This window comes from Erinaceus europaeus, chromosome 2 (genome assembly GCF_950295315.1).
Source record: "Erinaceus europaeus chromosome 2, mEriEur2.1, whole genome shotgun sequence".
Taxonomy (NCBI): domain Eukaryota; kingdom Metazoa; phylum Chordata; class Mammalia; order Eulipotyphla; family Erinaceidae; genus Erinaceus; species Erinaceus europaeus.
This window is the reverse complement of record NC_080163.1, coordinates 61436934-61462211: the sequence shown is the minus strand read 5'-3', so window position 1 is coordinate 61462211 and position 25278 is coordinate 61436934. Positions and strand designations below refer to the sequence as shown.

The following is a 25278-nucleotide window of genomic DNA, read 5'->3' as shown; positions in this document are numbered from 1 at the left end:
TTTAGTGTTTGGATATTGTCCTCATTCTTATGTGTTTCTACCTTTGGGGGGGACACTTATCTTGGCTTTTGTCCTGGTTCATTTCTCCAATGTTTCTTCCATTTATAATGGTTTAACCATATATAATGGCTTAACCATTATATATGTTGTGTTATGAGGTCCCTTTCTCAGTACTATTCAATCCACTAATCATACTTGCCTGGATTGACTTATGTCAAAGTAAGGTACTTAAAGAGTTCACAGTTGTGGAAATTAACAGTTGTTTCAATATTGTCTCAGTCCTTGAGGTGAAGCATGGTGGCTGTTAAACCTCCTTTTTCTGATTCCTCTGTTTTCAGACTGATTTGAATTTGGTTTCAAATTTCATTTCCCACTAGCCTTCAGATTTAGTTTTTTCCAGTACTGTGGTAGCTTCATCAGTAGTGGTACTGACAAGCCATGAAAGCTGTTTGTTTCCCATCAGGTAAGTTTTCCACAGACATGCTGACTGCAAATCATGTTGTAAAACTGAAGGAGGGCTGAGGGGTCAAATTGTTACATGAGGTCATATTGTGGAGATCATACATCCATTGTGTAGTACCTTGATGGATAGTATTATAAGTAACGGTTTTGAAGAAGATACTGAGTATTGAAACCGAGATTTTTTTAGAATATGCACCTATTTTAACTTTTACAAACTGTCATAGACTTAGTTACTTAACACAAATGTATTTTCTTTCAGTTCTGGATGTCAGAAGTCTGGTAGGTGTCTTACTGGACTAAAATCAAGATGGCAGCAGGAATGTGCTTCATTCTGGAGTTTCAGAACCCTTGTTTCCTTATCCTTTCCAGCTTCTAGTAGCTGTTTGCCCTTCTCAGTTGTGGTCCCTTTCTTCATCTTCCATGACCAATTGGGTCTTTTACATATTGCATCACTCCGGTCCCTCTCTTCTACTTTTAAGGATCCTTATGATTATTTTCTGCCTGCCCAGATAATCCGGATAAGCTTCTGGCCTCAGGCCAATTGACTAGCAACTTTAACTCCTCATTTGTCAAGTAATCTAACATAGCCACAGGTTAAGTGTATAAGGATGTAGGGATCTTTGGGACAAGCCATTCTCCAGTTTACCATAAGCAGTATGCTTCCTTTATAGAAATGACAGATCAGACCCAAAAGGTGGATTTATCAAGTGGCTTACAAAATATTTTAGGTGTCAGGTATATACATTGGATAACTGCAGATAATTATAGTCTTTTACTCAACACATATTGAACCTAATTCACAATTGTCACCTGGCCCAACCTAGAAATCAGGAATAATTTTGACATTGAAGACAGGATATTGGTCTCAATATTCAAACACAAACTAAAAATAAGAGGGAATTTAGCAATATAAGCACTGAATAAGTAGCGTAGCTGGGCATACATATAAAAACTGACTTTCTGAGGGCCGGGCGGTAGCACAGTGGGTTAAGTGCACGTGGTGAAAAACATATGAACTGACATAAGGACCCTGGTTCGAGCCCCCAGCTCCCCACTTGCAGGGGGTTCACTTTACAGGTGGTGAAGCAGGTCTGCAGATGTCCATCTTTCTCTCCGGAGCCCTCTCTCTGTCTTCACCTCCTCTCTCCATTTCTCTCTGTCCTATCCAACAATAAATAACTACAACAATAATAATTACAACAATAAAAAACAACAAAGACAACAAAAAGGGAATAAATAAATAAATATTTTTTTTTAAAAAAAAGAGCTCAACTCTTCTTCAGAGAGAGTGTCAGGATCTAGGCCAAAGATCAGGAATTTAAGAGCAAAATAGACAGGTGATACCTGTAGCCAAGTCTCATATGAATGCCTACTTCCACAGGAGTAGGCTTATAGTTGCCACATGGGTGAGCCTTGTAGAAGTGATACCATTACTTAAGACTGCATGTTGTATGAGTTCATTTGTGTGAAATGTCGAGAACAGGGAAGTCCATAGAGATCCGATGTGGGTTGGTCATTACCTGAAAGGGCTGATGGAAATCGGAAATGACTCCTGATGGGTATGGATTTTTGGGGGGGAGGCATGATGAATTTGTTCTAACACTCTTTGTGGTTTTGTTCTCACTACTCTGAATACACCATGAACCATGTATACCTTAATGAGACAGACACATTGTATTATGTGTGACTCAGATCTCGATAGAGCTATTTTTAAAAGTAGGCAGGTGAAGTATCTGCACAGCAGAGTGCTTAGCCACAAGTGACACTGGGACTTGACCAAAGAAGCTTTTGTAAGGAGCTGCATGTGTTTCTCGGTATTAGATCTACTCAGAAGGTGCTTCTACCTTATGTCGGAAGCCTTTAAGTAGCTCTCAGCTGTCAGGGATTGGTTTATTGATCACTGATTCAGTGGCCTCATTAGATTGTGTTTGGGGATTTCCACTTTTTCTTTCTCCCAGGGTAGGTCCTTGTGCCTGTAGGGATCATGGTGAGTCTGGTGTGTGTGTGTGGGTAAGATGCAGTTCACCTCCAACAAGGACAGCCATGCCAAGACCTGACACTGTCAGGTCTTGTCACAATTCCTGAGCAGTCTTTTTATGTCCCATTTAGTATCAGAGGAATTGCCACATTATAGGATTTATGATTCATTGGGTTTTTTTTTCCCACTTTTTTATTTTCATTTATTTGTTTTATGATTTTTATTGTCACCCAGGTTATTGCTGGGGCTCATTGCCTGCACAATGAGTCTACTACTTCTGGTGGTCATTTTTTCTTCTTCCTCCTCCTCCTCTTTCTACTTCCTCTTTCCTTTTATTTGCTAGGACAGAGAGAAATTGAAAGGGGAGGGGGTGTCTGACAGGGAGAGTGAAAGAGACACCTGCAGTACTGCTTCACTGCTTGTGAAGCTCCCCCCCATCCACAGGTGGGGTCTTGAACCTGGGTCCTTGTGAAGATAATGCATGCCCTCCATTGAGTGCACCACTGCCCAGCTCCCAGAACTTACGACTGTTTTTTCCCCCCCAGATAACAAGTGAAAGACAAAGAGTGAGAGACACAGAGAAAATGAGAGACACCCTAGTACTGCTTCACTTTGCATGAAGCTTCCCCTTGCTTAGTGCTCCCAACTGGTGGTCAGGGAGCTTTAACTCGGGTCCACACACACAGTAAAGTGCGGACTCCAACATCTGGGCTAACTTCTGACCCTGACTGCATAAACTATTATTAGAGATGAAACTGTTCATCGGTGGTAGGACCCACACTCCAGACAGTGCCACTAACTCCATGCCCAGAGACAGCTGCTATCTTTCAACTGCCATGGGGACTCCTTTATCCTGAGTGGTAGCCAGAGTGGTCCCTGTTACCACCAATGCTGTAGCCTCAAGTGTCCTCCCCGCCATGGTGCTACACCACCAAGGAAAATGGAGGAGTTAATCCTTAGGGCGCAGGCAGTCAATTATTCACATAAAATGTCTTTAGGCCAAGGAAGTGGCTCAATAGCTGGAGCATAGGGTTTGCATACCTGAGGCTCCAGCTCCACCCCCAGCACCACAGGTGACACTTTTTAGCTCATGTTGAATAAATAAAATAAGCCTTTAAACTTTTTTTTTTATTGCCTTCTTGTCCGTTCACAAAACCTCAGTTGAGGGTATCATGCCAGTGATAGAGGCTAAAGCATATGAAGATCGACAAGCCTTCACTGAACTAAAGAGACAACAACTGTGTAAACCTATAGAAAAGTCTTTTTGCACTGAGGAGTCACCTGTCTTGGGGGGGGGAGCCCAAGACAGGTGGGGGGTCGTGTTTATACCAAGGGAGCATAGATTGAAGAAACACTAGACCGCAGCAGGCATCTGTGCCACCTGAGGTGCCAGACACTGGGGGTGGGGAGCATCATGTGAGGGTGATGGGAAAGGCAGATTGGAATCATGGTTTAGAAGATTTTAGGTGTCAGAAGCAGCTACATGGACTCTGTCTTCCCCAGAAATCAGGTAACACTTGCTGAAGACTGTCTAGTGCTTTGTGACAGTCTTGGAAGGTGGGAGGCAGCATTCTCACTCTCCGGATGAAGAGATTTAGTCAGACTATGTGGCCCAACCGAGGTCACAGAACTATCAATAGTACATGGCTGAGTTGGCAAGACAGTCACTTTTAGGGGCACAGAACTTTAATGGGAGATGTGGGCACTTATTTGTATGGCTATAAAATACTCCTGAAATCAGACAATTTTTATTTATTTGTTTGTTTGTTTTTATTTAAGAAAGGATTAATTAACAAAACCATAGGGTAGGAGGGGTACAACTCCATACAATTCCCACCACCCAATCTCCATATCCCACCCCCTCCCCTGATAGCTTTTCCATTCTCTATCCCTCTGGGAGCATGGACCCAGGATCATTGTGGGTTGCAGAAGGTAGAAGGTCTGGCTTCTGTAATTGCTTCCCCGCTGAACATGGGCGTTGATTGGTCGGTCCATACTCCCAGTCTGCCTCTCTCTTTCCCTAGTAGGGTGGGTCTCTGGGGAAGCGGAGCTCCAGGACACATTGGAAGTCTAGGGAAGCCTGGCCGGCATCCTGATGATATCTGGAACCTGGTGACTGAAAAGAGATTTAACATGCGAAGCCAAACAAATTGTTGAGCAAGAAATCTGACAATTTTTAAGGTGTTTTTTTTTTTTAATCTTTATTTATTGGATAGAGACAGCTAGAAATTGAGAGGGGAGGGGCAGACAGAGAGGGAGAGACAGAGAGACACCTGTAGACCTGCTTCACTACTTGCAGAGCATTCCCCCAGTCGGTGGAGACCAGAGGCTTGAACTGGGTTCCTTTAGCTTTGTAACATGTGTGTTCAATCGAATGCACTACTGCCCAGTCCCTAAATTTTTTTAGTTGTTTTTTTTTAATCTGAAAAAAAAATTTAAAAAACAAAATTAAATCACTAGTAATAACTTAATTAAAAAAACAATCAGTTTAGGTTCCATCTGCTGTGCTAGACTTATCCTTTCTGGGGACAATACTCTGCCAGAGCAAGATGGCAGCAACAATTTGGTTGAACCCTATGAAGGTGTGATTTGTTTAGTCAATGGAGTTACTGTCGGCACTGGGAGATGACTTACTTGATAGAACTAGTAATGTGCACACTTAACTATGGACAAGGATTCAGGTTCAAGCACTTGACCCCTATGGGGAAGCACCATGAAAAAGGGAAATTTCATGATCGGTGGAGAACTGCTGTGGTGTCTTTCCTCTCTCTGTTTCTCTTTCTTTCTCTCTATCAGCTGTTTCATATGGTTTATCCTTTCACAATAGCAGGTGGAACTGAATGAAAGAACTCTATCATACCCTGAAAGGTCAACAGAGGATTTGCAGAGGAAATGGAACTGAGCAAGACCTTGATGTGGACTCTTGGGTGGGAGAAGGGCAGAGTGAGATGCGGGGGTGCTGGGAACAGCCTGATGGGCTGGCAGATGGTTTGAGGATCTTTCAATGGACACACGCAGACAGACATGAAGCCTTGAAACTTGGGGGTGCAACCAGTGCTTTGGGTCTTCAGGAGAATGTTTTGGATGCAATTCAAGGTGCTCTCTGCATGTTTGGTAGTTGGTCTTGTTGACTCTCCTGTGCACTCTCCTTACAGGAAACAGGTGAGCAGATTGCCATTAAGCAGTGCCGGCAGGAACTCAGCCCCCGGAACCGTGAGCGTTGGTGCCTGGAGATCCAGATCATGAGAAGGTGAGTTCCCCGTGACCAGTAGGCAGAACCACCAGAGGGGCCAGACACTTGAGATGCAAAGGGCCAGGATATAGTATAAACAAATCTAGAGGGGAGATACGGCTAATAGCAGAATCGTTATGCAAAATGACTCCCATGCCTGAAACTTTAAAGGTCTAAGCTTTAATTCCCACCACTGCCATAAGTTAGAGCCTGGCAGTGCTCTGGATAATAATAATAATAATAATAATAATAATAATAATAATAATATAGGAAGGAGGAGGAGAAGAAATCTAGAAGGAAAATCTTTGAACTTTGGGACTGAGAGGAAAAGTGTCTGGGAAAGAACCTAAATCTTCTCCAGCCAGACTACAGGTAGATGATTTCTAGTGGAGCTAGCCTAGCATTAGGCCTCACAAAAAGGTTTTGTTCAGTCCTAGTTACTGTATTAAATAACTTCAAATAAGCTTTACAGCCTTTGTGTTGCCCATTCACTTTCGGAAACTAGTGAATGTGGTGTCAAAAAAGGCATACATTAACACTTAGCAGGCTTTTTCCTGCCTTTGAACTTGATGTCATGGGCTTAGGAACTGCCTAAGTAACAATATTTATTTGTTTGTTTGTTTGTTTTTAGATAGAGGTGGAGAGTGAAAGAGACCATAGCCCCCAAGCTTCCTTTGTTGCAGTGGGGGTCAGGCTCGAGCCTGGGTAAAGCACATGGGTAATATGCATACTATGTCCACGTGAGCTATTTGACCAGTCCTTGGCCTCAGTTTCAGAGCACACATTTTGGTTTAGAGCATTCAGAGGAAAATTACTGGGTTGTCTGAAAAGTCATGACACATTTCTTGCATAGGAAAATATGTCATGACTTCTCTGACACTCCAACACATGGCACTTCTCCGACACATGGCACTTGGTGGCTCCAGGAGTCCTTGTGTTCATGGCAACAAAAGGAGAGCATTGTGGTTATTGGCTGCCCAACCCTTGAGCTCAGTCACCTGTCTTGATGTCCATTGTCCTGCTTACCCCTGAGGACCGTGGGCTATGCTGGACCTTGGTGGTGAGCCGAGCTTCCCTGACACAAGGGCAGAGGGGGAAGTGGGTTTGAGCCAAAGACTCCCTCACTGGTTTCTCCTCTTTCTCAGGCTGAACCACCCCAATGTGGTGGCTGCCCGGGATGTCCCTGAGGGGATGCAGAACCTGGCCCCCAATGACTTGCCCCTGCTGGCCATGGAGTACTGCCAAGGAGGAGACCTCCGAAAGGTGAGGTTGCCCGGCTGGGGACCTCTTACTGCTGTCATTATCAGGAAGCCGGGGCGCCACAGTGATTTCACCAGATTTGCTTTCCCTTCTCAAAATCCCCCTTTTCCAAGGCCAGTGTGGATGATGTGTGTGAGGGGTGAATCAGACACTCTTATGAGGTAAAGCCAGGGAAGGGCTCACTGTACATTCTGCACTGCAATTACTAAACAACAAAGAAAAAAAGAAAGAAAGAAAATAGAAAAACTCATCAGGTCTTGGGTATGGGGAAGACTGGACAGGCTCCAAAACAAACTTTTCCTCCCCTGGCAAGTCATGGCCACCTCCGTTTTTTAGTGTCAGTGTAGCCACTGTCCTTATTAGGAGAGATTTTTCTCCCAGGCAGATGACAGCACCATACACAGCAAGGTCACAGGGAAGCAGGAAGGGGGCTGGCTTGACATTCGGTGAACTGGGCTGGGGCCCCAGTGCCACCTCTGACTCACCTCTGGGCTGTGCTTCTTCTCACTTCTTCTCACTTCATGAATTTCTCTTCCCCTAAGTATCTTCTTTGGGGCTGGCAGGGGATGGTGGCAGCCCCTCCTGGTCTTAGATGGATACAGCTACCTCCCCAGCATTCTCTCTGGCAGTATCACTCAACCTGCGTGTATACATGTTGTCTCATTGGTTTTCAGTGCCTCTGTGATGATGGCAAAACAGACAGGACACCCCCACAGAGAATGGCTGTCATGGTCCAGTCAGGTCAGGTGCATCACCAGCCTCCTACCCATAGTTGTAGCGGTGAAGCACGGGTCTCAGCCCAAGTGCACCCAGCCACCTCTTCATTGGTGAAACTGATGCCACGTGGTGCAGCAAAAAGACAATCTTTGACCGAATGAGTTCTTTCTGTATTGAGGAACGTCTCTTGTTAACACACATCTCCCTTGACTCCTTACTCTAGAAGGACTAAAGCGACAGGGTCAGAGTTCTCAAACAGTTCCTCTGTCTCTCTCTGTGGCAGTTCCTGGACCCAGCACCACTTGCTGTGTTTTGGCCTTCTGCCTTCCTCACAAGGGAACCCGTGAGGGTTGATCTGCCTGAGTGGCTCACCCTCCCAGTAGCTGGTGGGTACATCCTGGGAACGTCCCAACAGGATGTGGACACAGTTGTTGGCACCACCCAACCGTCGAGGACTGATAAACCGATGAGAAATAGGAAGCCTGACCATGTTCTGATCTTTCTCTTTATCTGCCTAACCTCTGACAATCGCCCAGTTATTAACTGCAGTTATTTTGGGAGATAAATTCATCTCATTGTAGTCAGTGAATGGTCCTTAGACGGCAATGGGGTGTGTGTGTGTGTATGTGTAGATAGGATGTGTTCCAAATTCAGAGAGGACTTTGAAACTGTGCAAATGACTTTATTTTAAATTTTAGTATTTTATTTAATTATATACACATGCTTATATGTACATACACACCGACACATATACTGAAGTGGGGGAAGATGCAGAGAGAGAGCCAGAGCATAGCTCAGCTCTGACTTATGGTGGTGCTGGGGATTGAACCTGGGACCTCGGACCGTATGAGTGTGTTTTGCAAAACCATTATGCTATCTCACCAGCCCTTTATTTATTATTTTTTTTTCAAAAATTTTAGTGACTTGATAGCAGTTTACAAAATTATATAAATTATGGGGTAGGTATAACTCCACACCTCGCCCGCCACCAAAATTCTGTGCTATTCCCTACCCCCCACCCCTCTATACACACACATACACTACCACTGATAAGCACCATAGTTCTCACAAAGTCTTAAGAATCATTTTGATGCTTGCTTCATTCATTCATTCATTCATTCATTCATTCATTCATTCATTCATTCACTTGTTCATTTTTATTTTTAAATCTTTTTTTATATTTATTTTATTTATTCCCTTTTGTTGCCCTTGTTGTTTTATTGTTGTAGTTATTATTATTGTTGTTGTCGTTGTTGGATAGGACAGAGAAATGGAGAGAGGGAGGGGAAGACAGAGAGGAGGAGAGAAAGATAGACACCTGCAGACCTGCTTCACCGCCTGTGAAGCGACTCCCCTGCAGGTGGGGAGCCGGGGTTCGAACCGGGATCCTTATGCCGGTCCTTGTGCTTTGCGCCACCTGCGCTTAGCCCGCTGCACTACAGCCCAACTCCCCTCATTTTTATTTTTAAATCTGCATATTGTGTAGATGACTTTAGACTTGATCTTCTTAGTAACAAAGAGTCAGCCAAGGCAGAAGAAGATGAAAACCTCTACATGACTGACCTGGTGTGGGGTGCAGGATGATGGGGGCCACACCACTGGTGCTCCTCTGGGCTTCTCTACATGTTGTCACTTTGGATCTTAGTGGGGGAGGGGCAGTTCTTCCCAGAGCCCCAGGACATCTGTACTCTTTGTTCTCCAAATCACCTCACCCCTCGAGGCCTAGATAGACCAGCCTGGCCAAGCACATGAGCAAGTGTCAAAAGCCAGAACTCACTGACAGAGTGACATCTGTATGCCTGGCTCAGGAAATAGGCTCTTGGTGTTCATGGAATTAATGCTAGCTCATGACAATAAGTCTCAATTGCAAAATTATTTTTACCATGGTCTTTGTTCAAGGCCATCTCCAAGTCCCACAGGAAGCCCTTTCCACTTGTTGAAAGACCCAGGAGAGTAAGGGGTGAATGCAGGGGCAGGAGGCTCAGACAAACATGGTTTCCCATTCAAGCTGAGCCTCTGAGAGACTGAACCCCAGCAGTGCTCACCCCAGAGCTGGAGGAAATGAAGTGAGGCCATGCAGGCAGCACCTGGCTAAGCCATCCCTGCAGAGTTTAGCCCAGTGGCTGGCAGCCATCAGTACCCACTAAATATTCCCTTCAGTGGCCATCATCCATTGGCAAACATATGTCAGGAAAACCATCGGGGGATTTTCAGCCAGTATCCCCAGGAAGAGTGGTCCTCATACAGCAGAGCTTAGCCTTGACTGCTTTCTTTGGAACCACACAGCACATTAAAGTGAAAATCCATCATCTTAAAATGACTCAGGATGCCTCCACCAGGACCAGGTGAGGAGTACGTGAGCTCTCGCCACTGCTTCCTCCTTTTCTCTCTTGGACCAATTCTGCCAGTTCCGCTGCCCAGGCTTGCCTGCTGGCCCCAGTCTCCAAAGCCCCAGGAACTGGGTTTAGCACTCAGGCCAGCCAAAGACACTTGCGGGCTTACTGGTGACCACGCCCTCTGATGCCTCTTTCCACTTTCTTGACAGTACCTGAACCAGTTTGAGAACTGCTGTGGCCTACGGGAAGGAGCCATTCTCACCTTGCTGAGTGACATTGGTGAGTCCTAGCCCCAGAGGTCAGGCTGAGCCCTCCAGGGAGAGTTGAGTACCCCCAGGTAGGGAGGTACTACTTGGGTCCTTCTTGCATTGCAAAGGTTAGGGATTGGGAAGAGGGGGTGCAGGGTGACAGGTGGTGGAGTAGGGAGGTCAGCAAGGGGTCTAGTCAGGCAGACGCTGAACTCAAATAGATCAGTCTTCCTTCCAGGCAGAGTCATGAAATGAGTTAGGTTCCATGTAGCATAACAGATTTCCTTTCCCATTAAAAAAAGTTCCACTCCCTGCTTTTCCTGGAACAGGCCTGTGATGGAATAGGTTGTCATTTGAATGAATTCTGTCCCCTGGCAATGAATTTTTCCACTTTCACATGGGCAGCTTTTTTTTTGCCAACCACAGGGGTAGGAAAACTGCCCCTGATGGATCCTGTGCTGCCGCCGGTGTCCTCAGCCAGTGTCCAGGCTGTCTTCCAGGAGAAGAGTGACCTCAGCCTGCAGAGGACAGATGCAATCTCCTGGGCGTCAACATTGGCCCCAGAGGGAGTGTGAAGGGAATTCTACAGGGCTGCATATGACTCCAGGTAGGGACACAAACATCATAAGTCAGACAGGGACTGGCCCAGGGCTTCTCCACTTTTCTTTAAAAAGAAAAAAATCCTCGAAGTTACTGATGCAAGTTAGTATTTGAGATCCAAAACCTACCATCATCATAACATGTCTACTCCTAGATTTGGGGACTAATTCCAATTTCTTTTTCTTTCTTTTTTTTTTTTTTTAATTGCTTTACAAGGATTACTGCCAAGGCTCAGTGCCAGCACTATGAATCCACCACTCCTGGCAGGCTTTTAAAAATTTTTGTTTTTATAGTATACTTGATGTGACAGAGAGAGAAAGATACCTGCAGACCTGCCTCACTGCTCATGAAGCGCCACCATCACCCCCACAGATGAGGAGCGGGGACTTGAACTTGGGTTCTTGAACATTGTAATATGTGCGCTTAACTGGGTGCACCACTGCCCGGCTCCATAATACCAGTTTCTTCCCTCTTCCATCTCAACCTCTTTGAAAATCTTTTTTTTTTTTTCTTTTTGTTTGCTCAAGCTTTCTGTTTTAGGAAAACATGGAACTTATAGAAAACTTGAAAAAGTAGTAGAGTGAAACCCAGACACCCTTCACTGAGATTCCCTGGTTATTACCATTTTTCCACTTTAATCCATTAATGTTTTAGTTTATTTTTTTAGGTAGAGACCGAGAGGTAGACAGAGTAAAAGAGACCACAATACTGAAGCTCCCTTCAGTGTGGTGGGGGCCAGGCTGAAGCCTGGGTCGTCCACATGGCAAAGCAGTGCACTATCCAAGTGAGCTATTTAGCCAGTCCACTATTTTGCCACATTTTTTAAAAATTTATTTTATTTTATTTATTTATTCCCTTTTGTTGCCCTTGTTGTTTTATTGTTGTAGTTATTATTGATGTCGTTGTTGTTGGATAGGACAGAGAGAAATGGAGAGAGGAGGGGAAGACAGAGAGGGGGAGAGAAAGACAGACACCTGCAGACCTGCTTCACCGCCTGTGAAGGGACCTGACTGCAGGTGGGGAGCCGGGGGCTCGAACCGGGATCCTGATGCCGGTCCTTGAGCTTAGCGCCACCTGTGCTTAACCCACTGTGCTACAGCCCAACTCCCTTGTCACATTTTATAAAGCTATGTTTCCTAGGTGGCTTGGCCTCCCATCTCTAAAACACCCCACCTTGCTGGTTTGGGCTGCCTCTCCCACTCTATGCTACTTTTTTCCAAGATTGCTGTTGGGAAAGAAACGAAAGGGGAAAGACAAACAATGGCATATATAAGCTTAGGATCCTAATAAGCCGACATAGAAAATTTACTCTCCTATGGACAGAGTTCACAGTGAGGGCAAGTTGACAATAGTACTGGTTATTCTTCCCCAGCTCTACCGAGATCTAATTGATATATAGCTTATGTAAGGTTTTTTGGTTTTAAATTGTCACCATGGTTATTTCTGGGGCTTGCTGCCAACTCTCTACAAATCCACAGCTCCTGGCAACCACTATTCCTTTTTTTTTTTTTTTTTTATTTAATAGGGCAGAGGGAAACTGAGGGGAGAGGGGAGAGACAGGTAGGCCTACTTCACCACTCTAGGAGTATCACCTCCGCAAATGGGGAGTGGAAGCTAGAGCCCAGGTCCTTGTGCTTGGTAACGTGTGCTCAACCAAGTGCACCGCCACCTGGCTCCCTTATGTAAGTTTTTAAAGTGTGCAAAACCTTAACATCCCATCACTTTTATCTCATTTGGCTATGTGTCCACCACCAGCCAAAATGATCCCTGCATGGACTGGGCCTACAGGAAGGGCCCCTTAAACACCCTCACCCTTTCTCTGGGCATCTCGCCTATTCACCTTTTTGCTGAAGCATTTACTGGATTATGTCTTTTACCTCAGTAGCCAGATTATTTATTCTCTGTTGAGTTGGGTGAAAGGTATATTAGTAGGCTGGGGAAATTTCTTTTGCTCTTCATGGGCAATTATTTTTATTTCTTTCGCTCTGGTTAGAGCTTCTTCAAGTGTTTGTTTACATCCTTCTCCCAAACATTTTATTTCACCCATTTAACTATGTACACATTTAGCAGATATTTATTAAGAAGTCTGTAAGGTTAAAAAAAAAAGAGGGGCCAGGTGGTGGTGCACCTGGTTAAGCACACTCATGTTACAGTGCACAAGGGCGAAGGTTCAAGTCTGCAGGGGGAAAGCTTCACAAGTGGCGAAGCAATGCTGCAGGTGTCTTTCTGTCTTCCCCCTCCCCTCTCAATTTCTCTCTGCTTCTAGCTAGTAAATAAATAAATAAATGTATTTCTTTTACAAATATTATAAAAAAAAGTCTTTGAATTATTAGCTTAGGTGAACATAGCTGTGTACTTCCTCATTTAACATTTTTTTTTTTTTTTTTTGCAGATGGGACTTGGTGCCAGCATGACTCCATTGTTTCTGGCATCCTCCCCCCAACAAATTTTTTTTATTTTTTAAAATATTTATTTATTTATTCCCTTTTGTTGTCCTTGTTGTTTTATTGTTATAGTTATTATTGTTGTCATCACTGTTGGATAGGACAGAGAGAAATAGAGAGAAGAGGGGAAGACAGAGAGGAGGAGAGAAAAATAGACACCTGCAGACCTTGCTTCACTGCTTGTGAAGCAATTCCCCTGCAGGTGGGGAACCAGGGACTTGATCAGGGATCCTTATGCCAGTCCTTGCTCTTTGTGCCACCTGCACTTAACCCATTAAGATACCATCTGACTCCCTTTTTAAAAATTTTTATAGAGAGTGAGACATAAAGAGATGAAGTGGGTCAGAAACATAGAGAAGGAGAGAGACACCTGCAGCACTGCTCCACTGCTCACTAAACTTCCCCCCTGCAGGTAGAGACCAGGGGCTTGAATCTGGATCCTTAAACATGGTAAACTGTGTGTACTGCCTGGTGAGCCACCAAGCTGCCCTTTAACTTTTTGCTTCCTGAAGTGGTTCTGTAGTGATATTAAGAGATCCTCTACTGGTTGTATATTGTTTGGTCTGGTCATCTTTTATATCCAGTTACCATTGCCTTGTGGGGCAACTTTTGTGTGGCCGACTGCTAGTATGTGTATATGTTCACATATCACTTAGTAAATAGTAAAATAGTAAAAACAAGGGCCGGGCAGTAGCACAGCAGATTAAGCACACATGGCACAAAGCACAAGGACCCGTATAGAGATCCTGGATCAAGCCCCCGGCTCCCCACCTGCAGGGGGTCACTCTACAAGCCGTGAAGCAGGTTTGCAGGTGTCTGTCTTTCTCTCCCCCTCTGTCTTCCCTCCTCTCTCGATTTCTCTCTGTCCTATCCAACAATGAGAGCAATAACAACAACAATAATGACAACAACGATAAACAACAGGGGCAACAAAAGGGAAAAAAAAAAACCTCCAGGAGCAGTGGATTCATTGTGCAGCGATAACCCTGGAGGCAAAAAAAAATAAAATAATAGGTAAATACAAGATAGTAAAAACAGGTAAATTCAGAACCACGTAGGTATTTCAGCTCTACTGCAGGTAGAGGAATGTTGAAATTCCTTAAAGCACTGATCTCCTTTCTTTCCTCTGTGTGACTTTAAGCTGGAAATAATGAAGCTTTAAATATTGGGTTGTCAGCAAAGTCATGGGGCATTTTTCTACATTTTCTTTGTATGTTAGAATTAAATTCTTGTGGGCAGTGGCTTTAGTCACTACTGCTATCTCCCAACACCCAGTATTACCTTATATAGCAGCTTCTCTATAGATGCTTGCCGAATGAATAAAATAAACCCTAAAGGGTGTTGCCTGGTTGAACACAGACATTACCACACACAAGGACCCAGGTTCAAGCCCTCACACTCCCCACCTGCAGGGGGGAAACTTCACAAGCAGTGAAGCAAGTCTGCAGTTGTCTTTCTAGTTCCCTCTCTGTCTCGCCTTGCCCTCTTAATTTCTTTCTGTCCTAGCAAATAAAATAGAAAAAAAAAAGGAAAAAGGTGGCCACGTGGGGTGGTGGCCTGCATCAAACCCCAGCAGTAATCCTGGTGGCAAAAAAGAAAAAGAGAAGAAAAGAAAAGAAAAACTAATGGAAATGAGAGTAAGTTGCTATATATTAAAACAAACATATGTCTATAGATAATTACTATTGCCAGAACCAAACCAGCTCTCCCATTTGTGGGCAATGTGGTCTTAGGTGTATATTCCTTAATTTTTTAAACATTTTTTTTAAACTTTTAATTATTCATTTTATTTCATAGAACAGAGAGGGATTGGAGGGTAGAGATGGAGAGAGAAAGACAGAGAAAAGAAACTTTCCCCCTGTCTACGGCCATGCCACCCTGAGCACGCCCGATCTCATCTGATCTCGGAAGAAACTTTCCCCCTGCAGGTGAGGATTGGGGCTTGAACCTGGGTCCTTGTGCCTGGTAATATGTGCACTGGACTGGCTGTACCACCAACCAGCCCCTCATTCCTTAATTTTTAAGATTATAAGATTGTATAATATGGGCATACTGTGCATCTCCCTATAATTGCTATGAAGATAAAAGGAGATAATATATGCAGCTCCTCTCACTGTGCTCTTTTCCGTGCACTCCATGCAGTCGGCAAATGGTAGAGCTTTTCTCCTCTCCTCACCCACTTTGGATTTTGATTTATGACATCCTTATTGAAAATTTATAGTTCCTAACTTGGGCTGTGGCCTGATATTGGAGACCAGTGAGCCACACAGGTCGATATTTTACGAGTTTTCCCTACCTAGAAATGGTGCCTTTCTTCAGGCGCCTTCCTGGTTCACACACAACTTGCATGTAGGCACATCTCCTGATTTATGGTTCCTGATAAGCTTGTGTGTGAGCCTGATTTACATTTCTGGTTTGTGTACAACACCCACCAAATGTATTTCTTTTACAAGGTTCTTATCACCAAGCCTGAGTTCAAAAGCTTTCCTGGAGGTCACCTAATAGAACTCTATTGTGTTCCAAAGCATATCCTGAGCCTGTTTTGTTCCAGTATGTTCCAAGCATTGGCCTCTTGCACTCTTTTTAGACTTGCCAGGTTGACTTCTGATAAGGATCAGAGCCACACCCGTGACCCCTGGACCATCCAGATTTATTGCTTTTTCTTCTATGTTGCTAACTTCCCAGAGCTGCCCTCCCAGAGTAGCACTGCTAGGCTTTTTTCAGTGAACTTTAAATTGCCCAAGAAAATCTTAAGAGCGCACGTAAGAAAACAAGCAGGTTCCTGGCAAGCATATGGGGGAGCCCCCATTTCCTACACCAGAACAAGCCTCTTAGACCATTGCTTTTAATACTAGTTGGAACAGGTGCCGAACAGCTAGAAATGAGCTGGATGTCTACATAATGTGACCTGAAAATAGCTCAAGGAAATTCTATCTGAAGTGTTGCTATTTAAACCATCTTGCTCAGTATCCTTTGGACAACACTGAAGTGTGTTTCCTGCTGTGGGAGGAGAAACAGACTCCTAAGCAGTCAGAACTGAGGGCAGATAGGCAGCCTGTCGTGGCTCATAGGTATCATAGCTCTGCTGGCACCTGCCCTGCCAAGTAGCAGGAGGTGGAAAGTGGTGAGAAGTGGAAGTTTTGCAATTGCTCAGCCTCACTGGATATTAGATTGGAATCACCCCCTGACTCCCCAGGGGTCAGTTTACAATGCTGACTAGTCAGCCTGTCCTGTGAACATTCAGGAACTCCCACTCCCCATTTTTGTGCTCTCCCTCTCTCTCTCTGCTTATACACACACACACACACACACACACACACACACATATGCACACACACACAACACCACACCACACCATCTTTTTAATGGTTAAGTAGTATTCCATTGAATTTATCTGTTGATGGGCATTTAGGTTGATACTGTATTTTGGCCATTGTGAATAGTGCAGCTATTAACATAGAGAAGTGTATATCCCCTTGAATTAGTGTTTTTGTATCCTTTGGATATATACCTAGCAGTGGTAATTGCCAACAGACATAGGAAATAAAATGTCCCACATCATTTATTGTTAGAGGAGTATAAATTAAAACTGCAATAAGATACCGCCTTACACAAGTGAGGATGACTTTCATCAAAAAGATTTGAAATAAAATAAGTGTTGAGAGGATGTGGAGAGAAAGGAACCCTGATACACCATTACTGGAAATATAAACTGGTACAGCCCCTTTGGAGAAAGAGTATAGAGAGTCCTTTTTAAGAAGAAGAAGAAGTAGAAGGAGAAGGAAAAATGTGTGTGTCAAGGAGAAAAACTTAGCTGACAAGATATGTCCTCAACTTTAAAAGGAGAGTTTTGGATAAGGCAGTCTCTAAGGTCCATTCTAACTCTGAGTGTCATTGATTGCCACTGTGCTGTCCTAACCTAACCACCACCACTCTGTCTCTTACCTCTCCCAGACAAAAGATGATGACTTTTTTATTTTCCCTTTTGTTGCCCTTATTGTCTTTTTATTGTGGTAGTAGTTATTGTTGTTATTGATGTCATCGTCGTTAGGACAGAAATGGAGAGAGGAGGGGAAGACAGAGGGGGGAGAGAAAGACACCTGCAGACCTGCTTCACGGCCTGTGAAGGGAATCCCCTGCAGGTAGGGAGCTGGTGGCTTGAACCAGGATCCTTCTGCCGGTCCTTGTGCTTTGCGCCACGTGCACGTAACCCACTGCGCTACTGCCCGACTCCAGATGATGACCTTTTACCTGGAACTCTGTTTCGATGCTCTCCTCTTCCATCATACTCCTCCTCTACTGCACCTGGACCAGCCTGTTGTCCACAGCTTTTAATTTTGTTTGTCAAGCAGTCAGTATCATCTCTATCAGCTGCATCCACTCTAAGACTGGTCTCCATATCCACAATCTACAGGGTTTTTCACCCAAGGTCACTTCCAAGTTGGAGTACTAGATTTTTTTCATGAAACTAGACCCCTTCTGACATAATCTTTTTTGTGTGTCACTAGCCCCCTCTTTCTGCCAGTTACCTAGACGTGTGTCCCAATTTTATGAATTTCATCTCTTCTTAGAATCTGTTCCTATTCTTGCTGCTGTATACCCTCCCGTGTTAAAGGAGTCCTGGTCCTTCTGCCCTTTACTTGTGCTGTATATTCCACTTCCCTTTCTGTTCCGACTGCCTCCATTGAGTCACTGTCATAGCACATCACAGTAATGACCTCCTTCCTGCTCTTCTAATCCCCTTTTTACTAATCTATCTTTCAAACTTCTAAAATAACACTTGTGTCATAATCCACCAATAGATCAAGACCAAACCTCTGTAAATACGTATATATATATTTGGATAGAGACCGAGAGAATTTGAGAGGGGAGGAGGAAGAAGAGGGGGGAAAGAGACACAGAGACATTTGCAGCCCTGTTTCATTCACCATTTATGAAGCTTCCCCCCTGCAGGTGGGGACCAGGGGCTTGAACCTGGGTCCTTGCACACTATATTATATGCACTACTGCCTGCCCACCCACACAAACCCCTTAACCTCAAAGTTTTGGGTAGCCAACTTATCAGATACAGATCTACATTGACTTCATTTTTGTAAAGACATTTGATTCATTTACTGGTTGGATAGAGACAGAAACTGAGATGGAAGAAGAGTGAGATAGGGAGAGAGAGATACCTACGAAACTGTTTCACCTCTTGTGAAGCTCCTCCCATCCCCCCACAGATGAGGACCATGGGCTTGAACTCACATCCTTGCACATGGTAACAATGTGTGCTCAAGCAGATGTGCCACCACCTGAGCCCCTACATTGACTTATGATGGAGTTACACATCATTAGTTGAAACTATCATAAGTCAGAAATGTGTTGTATACACCTAACTTACCAAGCATCATACCTTAACTTGAATATGCTTAGAACACTTACATTAACCCACAGCTGGACTGAACTAGATCACACAAAGCCTGTTTTACAGTAAAGTGCCTAATATCTCATGTAACTTATTGAATATTATATTGAAAGTGGAAAACAGAGTGCCCTCAATCAAAATTTGAAGTACGGTGTCTGCCGAGTGTCTTTTTTTTTTTTTTTTTACATCACTGTAAAATAAAACAAAACCCAAATAGCATCACAGGTCAGACCATCGTAAGCAGGAGACCCTCTGTATATAGTTCTCAAGTCACTTCTCAACTCTCATGCTGATTTTTTGCACATGTGGGCTTTTTTGGAATGCTGTTCCTATACCTTCCCAACAACCCTAGGCTGTCTTGTCTTCTGGAGCACAGTGCTGGATTTATCCCTTCAGTGAGGAATAGCCGTGACGGGTCATTTGCACTGGTCCTCTTGTGGGAATCTCCCTGCCCCCCACCCCCCCCAGCCTTGTTGCTGTTTCCACTCACTGGGTACTTGGCATCTTGTTATGTGAGCTCTGTCTGCTTTTGATGATAATGGTTGACTTCTGGGCATGGGGCCCATTCAGTCAACCATTTGAGCAAGTAAGTAAAGAAAACAGTTTGATTTGGCGGCACTTCCATAATACATGTAACAGTTAGAAGATACTGTATAATTGAAGACTGAGTTTGAACTTTTCTCTTGGCACTCGGTGTGCCCATCTTGCTACCTTATCGATTAGTCATAGAAGTGATTTTAGAGCTAGAAATCTTTCACCAGACTAAATCTTTCTCCATATGTCCACACTTGGCCCTCTAATCTGTTCTGTTTGGAAAACTCAGTGATGCCAGACTGGCGCATAGAGGCAGTATCCTGATGCCCTTCTTACTCACTGGTGACCTAAACCACCTCTGTTTTCTTTATCTTGTTGTCTGGGTCTCACTTTTTGGGTCCCTTTATCTTCCATTTCTTCTCAAGGGATGTATGTCAAATAAAAATGCTCTGTAGAGGGAGTCGGGCTGTAGCACAGCGGGTTAAGCGCAGGTGGCGCAAAGCACAAGGACCAGCGTAAGGATCCCGGTTCGAACCCCGGCACCCCACCTGCAGGGGAGTCGCTTCACAGGCGGTGAAGCAGGTCTGCAGGTGTCTATCTTTCTCTCCTCCTCTCTGTCTACCCCTCCTCTCTCCATTTCTCTGGGAATAAATAAAAAATATATATATATATATAATATATATAAAATATATAATATATATAAAAAGAAATGCTCTGTAGAGAATTTAGTAATCCTTTTGAAGTTGGAGTGTAATGACTCCCACTTATAAACATAGAAGTCCAGCTGGTCCTTTCTATTCCCTAATACGTAGTTCCTAATCTTAAAATATTAGGAGCCAGAACTTGTAATGCTAGCTTCTCAGTACAAAAGTGTGATGCGTCATGTTGGTTTGAATTTACATTGTGAGCTATGAGAACACTACATAGTTAGTTATCTGCATGCTGTTTCCGGCAAGGGTAATAGAAGGAGACTGCTGTTTTCCTATGGCATTTCTTCAATGCGGAACCTCTGTGCAGTGTTTGCCTTAGGAAGCCTCCCTGTGCAGCTCACAAGTTCACACAGGACAAGTGCTTCTCACAGCTCTTTTCTGTCCTCAGAAGATGAGAAATTGACTCTCAAATGTTTACACTTTGCAGTATGATTTTCAATTTGTTACTTGCTTATAGCCTCTATTATTAAAGATTTTGGTTTTTAGGAACTTTCAGATACAAATGTATCTTTAAATTCCATATTCTCTCATCCAATTTAATAGGGTTGTTTCTTTTGTTTTTGTTTGTTTGGTTTTTTTACATGTTTTTTTTTGGGGGGGGATTAGGAGTAAAACCTAGGGCGTCACATATGTGAAGCAAATGCCCTACCTCTAGGCTTCATCCCTGGCCACCTTCCGAACCAAGGCCGTTTTTAATTATATACCACAGCACCACTGAGATAGCAACTTGTAAATTGCAGTGTAGTCAGGCCAAACTGAGCCTTTGAAAGACTGATTCTGTAAGGGCAACTATGTAAGAGCTCTTGTTACCAGATTCCAAGAAACCATCTGTAGTGATACCTATAGGATTCTTTAATTCTCAAAATCATTAATTTGACCAACATTTTTGAGAATAAGTGCTTACACCCAAAATGAGAATCACAGTTTGTTGTGGGAGTTGCTTAGGCCTGCCTGGAGATAGCTCCCAGTTAATAGCAGCTTGCTGGTTCAGTTATCAGCTGGCCAGCCTTCCTCGCTGAAGTTCTGGTGGCAGCTCTTCATCGGCATGACACAGGGAATAGTTCTTTCAGTCTGATCCAAATGTTCTTCCTTCACTGGAGGCTTTGTGAAACAACTCACCTGCTCATGCCCTGTGTTATTTGTTCTGATGTCCATATCTTAAGTCTAGAGGCTTTGTTCAGTCTAAGCATGTACATTTGGTGAAAGCACAGTGAGCCTATATATATATATATATATATATATATATATATATATATATATATATATATATTTTAAATTAAGGTTTGTATGCTTTATTTATTTATTTATTTATTGCTAAAGATAGCTTGAAATAGAGAGGGAATGGGGATGATAGAGAGGGAAAGAAACATAGACACCCGCACTACTGCTTCACCACTGGTGAAGCTTTCCCCATGCAGGTAGGGACTAGGGGCTTGAACCTGGGTCCTTCCATAATTGTAACATGTGCAGTGAGCTTATATTCTTCTTCTTTTTTTTTTTAATCTTTGCCAGGGCTTTGCTGCTCTGAACCACCTTTTTTAAATAAGGAGAAATAGAGAGATAGGGATGGGGGAGTAGCATAATGGTTATGCACACATGAGGCTCCAAAGGCTCCAGGTTCAGTCCCCTGCACCATCATAAGTCAGAGCTGAGCTGTACTTAAGGAAGGAAGGAAGGAAGGAAGGAAGGAAGGAAGGAAGGAAGGAAGGAGGGAAGGGAGGGAGGGCAGGCAAGCCCATAGGACTGAAGTTTCCCCCATTGTGGGTGTGGGAAGAAAGGAAGGAAGGAAGGAAGGAAAGAAGGAAAGAAAGAAAGAAAGAAAGAAAGAAAGAAAGAAAGAAAGAAAGAGAGAAATGGAAGGAAGGAAGGAAAGAAAGAAAGAAAGAAAGAAAAAGAGAAATGGAGGCCAGGCTCATAGGACTGATGTTTCCCCCAGTGTGGGTGTGGTGGGGACTAAGCTTGAATTTGAGTTGTCCACATGGCAAAGAAGGTGCACTATCCAAATGAACTATCTTGCCAACCCACATATATATTCCTTTTGAACAAACCACACCCAACTTTTATGTATTATACCTGCATTCCCACTCTTGTGTCGTGTACCATATTGGGCCTTTTGTGAATGAGTCAGTGAACAAACTTTCTTTTGTGAAATCAGGTCCTGGCTTCTATGTAACTTCATCTCTCCAGGAGAGAGAGAGGGGGGGTGGGGGGGGATGAGGAGGAGGAGGAGAAAGAGAGAGAGAGAGAGAGACAACAATTTTTTAAAAATATTTATTTATTTATTTTCCTTTTTGTTGCCTTTGTTGTTTTTATTGTTGTGGTGGTTATTATTATTGTTATTGATGTCTTCATTGTTGGATAGGACAGAGAGAAATGGAGACAGGAGGGGAAGACAGAGAGGGGGAGAGAAAGACACCTACAGACCTGCTTCACCGCCTGTGAAGCAACTCCCCTGCAGGTGGGGGAGAGACAACAATTTCTTCCACTGCCATAGTACTGCCTATGTAGTACCAGGGCTCGAACCTGAGTTGCGTTCATGATAGCACAGGCTCCCGCCCCATTGAGCTATCCATCTGGCCCCAAACATTTTGAGTTACTGCTCTGCAGTGCTTCTGCCAGCTGCTAGTTCAAGTTTAATGGTTATACTATCTCTTCATGCAAAGTTGTATATGTGGTATTGTTAGAATGTTTTTATTATACTTTGCTTGATTCCTTAATTCAGAATAGTAGAAGAATAAAAGTCAAGTGCTGTCAAGAAGCACTCATGTTTAAATAGATGTAACTGAAGACAAGACCAGGGAAATAGCTCAACTGGTAGAGTGCAAGGCATGCGAACTGGAAGCTCTTGTTTCATTTCTGGGTCTATGTATCAGAGTGGTGCTCTGGCTTCCACCTCTCTCTCTCTCTCTCTCTCTCATATGACACTCTCAGTACAGTTCATGAAATGGAGAGAATCTTAAAAAATGTAGTTGGGAACAAAATGGAGTAGATCTGTTTTTGTTTTGATCATGGTGGTTTTTGTGTTTTTTAGTCTTTTTATGCTGCACCAGGGAATGAACTCAGGGACTTACACATGTGCAGAACCACCCAACAGCTTCCTGGGCCTAATTTTTTCTTATTTTTAGTTAGAGCAAGAGAGAGGAAAGAGGAAGTGACAGAGAGAAGACAGACACCACCATTACTGCTTCCCAACCCGTGGTGCTCTAGTACTGTCCATGGTTCTCCTATATGATGCTGGGGCTTGAACCCAGAGCCTTCCACAGAGTAAGGCATATACCCCACTGAATGAGCTATCTCCTGGACCCAGAGTGAGTTTATTTTAGGTTCACATAGAAGGCAGTAAGTCTTTGTTTATATATAATAAATATTGTATTTGGTTTTGAGGTAACTTTGGTTTACAAGACTACACATGTTTTAGAAGCAGTTTTACATCTCTTCAAAATGTGCTACCACACCCACAGCCAAAGTACTAGTGCCCTCCGCCAAAGTCCACTGGAACCCCTCCACCCTAGTAATGCCCCCCCAACATACCCTTGGTACCCCAATTCTGCAGTCCTAGTCCAGAGGCTTGTCTTATTTGCTTGCTTTGCTTATTTGCTTCTTAGGCATGGAATCATTTGACCATTTCATTGAACCTCAGCCTATACACTATACTCAGTGAAGAGAGAAAAGAAAAATAAGGAACAAATATAAATGTTGCAACTCTGTGGCCAAAGCTGAATTTTAAAGGGCAAATATAATAGAGGGTTTTGTTTTGTTTTGTTTTTTAATGTTCTAAGGTGGAACTCGCCTAATCAGATGTAAAGTGGTTGTTTAGCTCTCTCAGTTTGACTTTTGAATATGTTCTCAGGAAACACTCAGCATGACCATCATTGTGTGATGTATGTGGGCACTTGGTTTCAGGGGTGAGCCTTTCCCCTGCCCTACTGAGCTCACTGTCCAACTGCAGCACCAACTGCCAACCGTGCCATATGTTATAAAACCCTTTTTATGTTTCTCTATTGCTTTTTTTTTAATTGTCACCAGGCTGGGCCATGGTGCCAGCACTACGAATCCACTGGTTCTGGGGGCCATTCCCCCACCTTTTTTCTTTCTTTACTTCTTCCTTCCTTCCTTCCCTCCTTCCTTCCTTCCTTCCTTCCTTCCTTTCTATTTTATTTGACAGGACAGAGAGAAATTGAGGGGGAGGAGGAGATAGAGAGGAAGAGAAAGATAGACTCCTGCAGACCTGCTTTGCCACTCATGAAGCAGCTCCCCTGCAGGTGAAGATTGGGGGGCTTGAACTCAGGTCCTTGTACACAGTTAAATGTGCACTTAAACTGGTGCACCACTTCCAGGCCCCCTGCTTTTTCTAATTTTTTATACCATATACTTTAATTCATAATACTGTTTCTCTTTTTGCTAGATTTATGGTGTTTTAGAGTTTTGTTACTAATGTGAATGAGATTTTTATTATTATTAAGACAGAGAGAAATAGGGTGAGGAGGTAGAGAGAAAGTAAAAAAGAGAGAGAAAGAAAGAAAGAAAGAAAGGCACTGCAGCCTGCTCTACCACTTGTAAAGCTTTGCCTCCCCACCCCCTGCAGTTCTTTTTTTTTTCCTTTTATATCTAAACTATTGATAGATACAGCTGACAGAGGGGGAAATCCATTGGTTTGTGTTTGTTTTCAGACCGCTCACTAAATTCCAGTTTTCAGTCATTGAGTTTTCTAGGCATATGACTATATCTCCAAATAAAGGTAATTATCTGTCTGTCTAGTGCTTACTCCCCTTCCCCATATTATGTAACACAGTTAGCTACCTCCTGCCTGGAGAGTGTACTGCAGCTACCCTCTATGGACCTGTGCCTCTGCCCCCATTATTTAACACCTTGGCATCTCTTCACAGCCCAAGTCATGACCCTGGAGTGACTTCACAGCCAATATTGTGCAAGCTTCTTCTTTCCCAGCCAGATGCTGGGTTCTTAAAAGTTGAGGATCCAGTCCTTTGGTTCCTCACAGAACCTAGCCAAGAACCGGCAACATAATAAACTTGCCCAACAGCCAGGTGTTTAGAACCTGCTTTGCTCTCTTCCTCAGAACTTCCTCACTCCTGCCTGGAAGCTGGCAGCTCTGACTTTACAGAATTCTTTATCAGATGACCTGAGTACTCTTTAACCAGGGAAGTTTCCCTTCAGCAACATCTGCATCACCAGGAGAGCTTGTTAAAAAAACACAGGCACGTGGGGGGTGATACTCATATGTTACCATGCATGAGGACCTAGGTTCGAGTCTCCCCTCTCCCCACCTGCAGAAGGGAAGTTTCACAAGCAGTGAAGCAGGTCTGCAAGTGTCTCTCTTTCTCCCTATCTA

At 43.7% G+C, this 25278-nt stretch overlaps 1 protein-coding gene, 1 long non-coding RNA gene and 1 other non-coding gene across 5 annotated transcripts in view; all 3 read left to right on the top strand.

Annotated features, from left to right (window-relative positions):
• IKBKB (inhibitor of nuclear factor kappa B kinase subunit beta) overlaps positions 1 to 25278 on the top strand; it is a 71182-nt gene that overhangs the window by 13672 nt on the left and 32232 nt on the right. For all 3 annotated transcript variants that reach the window (XM_016187990.2, XM_016187987.2, XM_007522755.3), the window contains 3 exons: positions 5596 to 5690; positions 6818 to 6935; positions 10195 to 10264. In XM_016187990.2, coding sequence (XP_016043476.1) covers positions 5596 to 5690; positions 6818 to 6935; positions 10195 to 10264 — 283 coding nt within the window. The remainder of the gene's footprint in view (positions 1 to 5595; positions 5691 to 6817; positions 6936 to 10194; positions 10265 to 25278) is intronic.
• Positions 6143 to 6276, top strand: LOC132537373 (small nucleolar RNA SNORA13). The gene has a single exon (XR_009548814.1). It is a non-coding gene; the product is annotated as a small nucleolar RNA SNORA13 (small nucleolar RNA).
• Positions 10277 to 12405, top strand: LOC132535555 (uncharacterized). Its single transcript, XR_009547336.1, has 2 exons — positions 10277 to 11633; positions 11933 to 12405. It is a non-coding gene; the product is annotated as an uncharacterized LOC132535555 (long non-coding RNA).